This window comes from Plasmodium cynomolgi, chromosome 8 (genome assembly GCF_000321355.1).
Source record: "Plasmodium cynomolgi strain B DNA, chromosome 8, whole genome shotgun sequence".
Classification (NCBI taxonomy): domain Eukaryota; phylum Apicomplexa; class Aconoidasida; order Haemosporida; family Plasmodiidae; genus Plasmodium; species Plasmodium cynomolgi.
In genome coordinates this window covers 76,174-79,280 of record NC_020401.1, presented here as the reverse complement: position 1 = coordinate 79,280, position 3,107 = coordinate 76,174, and the positions used below count along the sequence as shown (strand labels likewise).

The following is a 3,107-nucleotide window of genomic DNA, read 5'->3' as shown; positions in this document are numbered from 1 at the left end:
AATTGGTTATGAAGATTTTCATATAAAAAATTAGGTTTAGCTTTAGGGTTCAGGGGTTTAAATCAATGACAAGGTTATACGTTTTTTCTTAATTATACGGTTCTTTGCAGTTCGATCGACCACTCGGTTGAGGGGCAACATTGAATTTTATACAAATGTATAGAACCCGAAAAGACGGTAAAAAATCAAAAAAAAAGCATAATTTTTTTTCTAAAATGGAACGATTATTTGTACCTTAAGCAATTACATTTTTGTAATAAAACCGAAGCTGTAAATTTTAATCAATTGAAATTATTTCCTTTGTTTATTATGACATACATGTGATATGTTTTTTTATGTACAGGTGTTCTTTAGAAAAGCGCGATCCTATTTCTTGTAAAAAAAAGAAAAATAAAAATACTTAATATATAATATATAGTATATAGAATATACTATATAACACAAGTAACCACTTCAGCCTCCATATTTCTATTGTTTTACTGCCACTTTTTCGATTCATTTTACGGATTACTAATATTGTAAATGTGCTAAATTTATAGAGAAAACATCGATTAGAATTACATACGATGTTCATAATTTTTTTTTCTATTTACAAACCTTTGTGAGAATAATTCACTTCGCTTATATCTTATTCATTTATTATTTTTTTTTTTATTCCTAATGAAGAAAAGGTGATCGTACAATTTATCTACAATATGTAAAGTTTTTTACTCTTTTAATTTAAAGCAAAATTTTACTCTCCCTTTGCCGCCATTGCTTCTTTTTTTTTTTTTTTTGTGCAACAGCATTAGATAATACTTTTTTTTAGAAAATATTTTAAATAAATTTATAATTTTTATCTAAATCTACTTTTATTTAAACTCTTTTTTTGTCAAATATTTTTGGCTAAAAATTTAGAGAAAATGTTTTTCAAGTGATTTTTAACTGTATCTCTATTTTTATAACAGCATTTGATTTACCAAAATCGTTAATGTAAGCTTGAAGATGTTTTTAATTTAGAAAAGAACAAAAAAAAAAAAAAGAAAAAATGGTTAACTCAATTGTTTGTTTTTAATAGTTTCACATCTTCCAAAGGATGCACAAGTTCTTTTAAATTTTCGGAAAAGGCAAATATGCATAACTCTAGGAAAAGATGCGTAAAAGGGAAAAACATGCCCCTCTACATCATGAAGGTGTTTACTGTTACTCTGTTCATTTGGATGTGCCATTATCGCGACGACGTAAATAATAATTATGAGCAGCCATAGGCTATATTTTTTTTACGTCCTTTTAAAATGCAAAACATTTTTTAATATAAAAATGAGTAAGTACTTTACAAAATAATGATTATCATTTTTTTGTTTTTTTAGTCCACCTGCGGTAAGTCCCTGAACAAAAAGAACCTGGGAAACACCTCCGATCTGAGAATTAACAGAGTTATTGCAGAGGTTGATTGTGATTTAGAACAAAATGGTGCCGGTCCGAGTTTTCGTGCGTCGGAAAAGGAGAAGAGCTCTGTGTGCGAAACTACAGAAGCAGAACTCGTAGAAGCAGAAAAAAAAAGGGAAAAAAAATTAAAAAAGAATCAAAAAGGAAAAGTCCATTTAGAAGAAAAGGACTTTGTAGAATTAGGAAGTGTAGGCTCAGAATATTTCGAAAAGGAAAATTTAACAGCTCAGGAAAAAGAAACCGAAGATTCAGATTTAGAGAATGACAAAAAACAGAATGCAGAAATGTGGTATGTGGAAGATGAAAGTGGAGACTGGGAACTAGCGGGAATAAAAAATATGGAACAACAAAAAGGAGAATGTTCCAATGTGGAAAACGAAAATAAAGAATGGGCAAATTCAGATACGGAGAGTGCAGAAAATGAATATGTAAAATTACTAAACGGAGAAATAGACTACCCCAAAGATGCATTTCTAGGTGAGCAAGATACAGGAAAGAGTAAAAAGAGCAAATCTAAGAAAAAATCGAAAAAGAAATCACGGAAAAAGAAAACATTATATGTGGAAGAGGGTTCAGAACTGAAAAATGGTGAAGAAGGAGGTGCAAAAATAGAAAACTCAGATTCAGCAGTGTCGGAAAAAAATCAACAACAATCAGAAAATAAAGAAACACAAAAAGAAGGAAAAAGGAAACGAAAGAAAGGGGGTGCATCTAAGGATGCGAAATCACAGTATGATTCAAACAGCGAATCTAACATGGAATCATACCGTGAATCGAACAATGAATCGAAAAATGGATTAAAAAAAAAAAGCAAAAAAAAAAAGAAATTAAATAATAAAAAGAGAAGAAAATTGGAAATTGCAAGAGCCATGAAATACATATCAGACGGTACAGATATTGACGAATCTAGAAAAGAAGAATTAAAAAAGTCAAAATCCTCTAATAAAAAGTCAAATAATAAAGAATAAGACAGTAAGCAAAATGATCAGTCATATAACACCGAAGGAAAAAAAAAAGAGCTCAAGTAGTAAAAAATAATTTTAAATGGATAATATGGAAGTAAGTTTATGAGATTACATTGCCTGTTCTGGATCAGCAAATGTAGATTTAGCATGTAAGAAAACCGAACGCGCTGAAAGGGAAGATGAATATGCAGAAAGTACAGACACAGAAAAAGAAGAGTTGAAACGCCCGGAAAGCAAATCCGGAAATTAGAATGAAATGAAACGAAGCTTGCCCAATAAGTGAACACGCAAGGAACTGCATACTTTCAAATTATCCATTCAGAAATTGCAATACAAGAAAGAATAGGGAAACTAAATCGGAAAAACAGAGGTACTGTCAAAACAATTTGCGAAAAAGATAAGTAATTAAGAGCAAAATTTAATAAAGTGCAAAAAAAGGATAAAATTTAATTCGGCCTTTGAACCACAGCCTAAGCTCGGGTAGTATGACACTTATTTGTATAACTAGAATGCCAATTGATCACTCTTTTACAATGCGCGATAATGTTAACTATCATTCGATTGTTTGTAATGGTTTGAAAATACACGGCATGAAGTAAGTGAAAATTTTTTATTTGATATGTGGTGAAAGAAGCAAAAAAAAAAAATTAAAAGATTAATGGTAGCTAAATTCGCTTTGGGACACTTTAAAACGGTTTTGTTAATTTCGTTTGT

General features: G+C 30.1%; 1 protein-coding gene across 1 annotated transcript; it reads left to right on the top strand.

Moving 5' to 3' along the window:
- Positions 1 to 1,364: 1,364 nt before the first annotated feature.
- PCYB_081080 (hypothetical protein) lies at positions 1,365 to 2,396 on the top strand (the record flags this gene model as incomplete). Its single annotated transcript, XM_004221846.1, has 1 exon — positions 1,365 to 2,396. A coding segment is annotated over one exon (1,032 nt), but the record flags the coding sequence as incomplete, so codon positions are not given.
- Between the last annotated feature and the right edge of the window lie 711 nt (positions 2,397 to 3,107).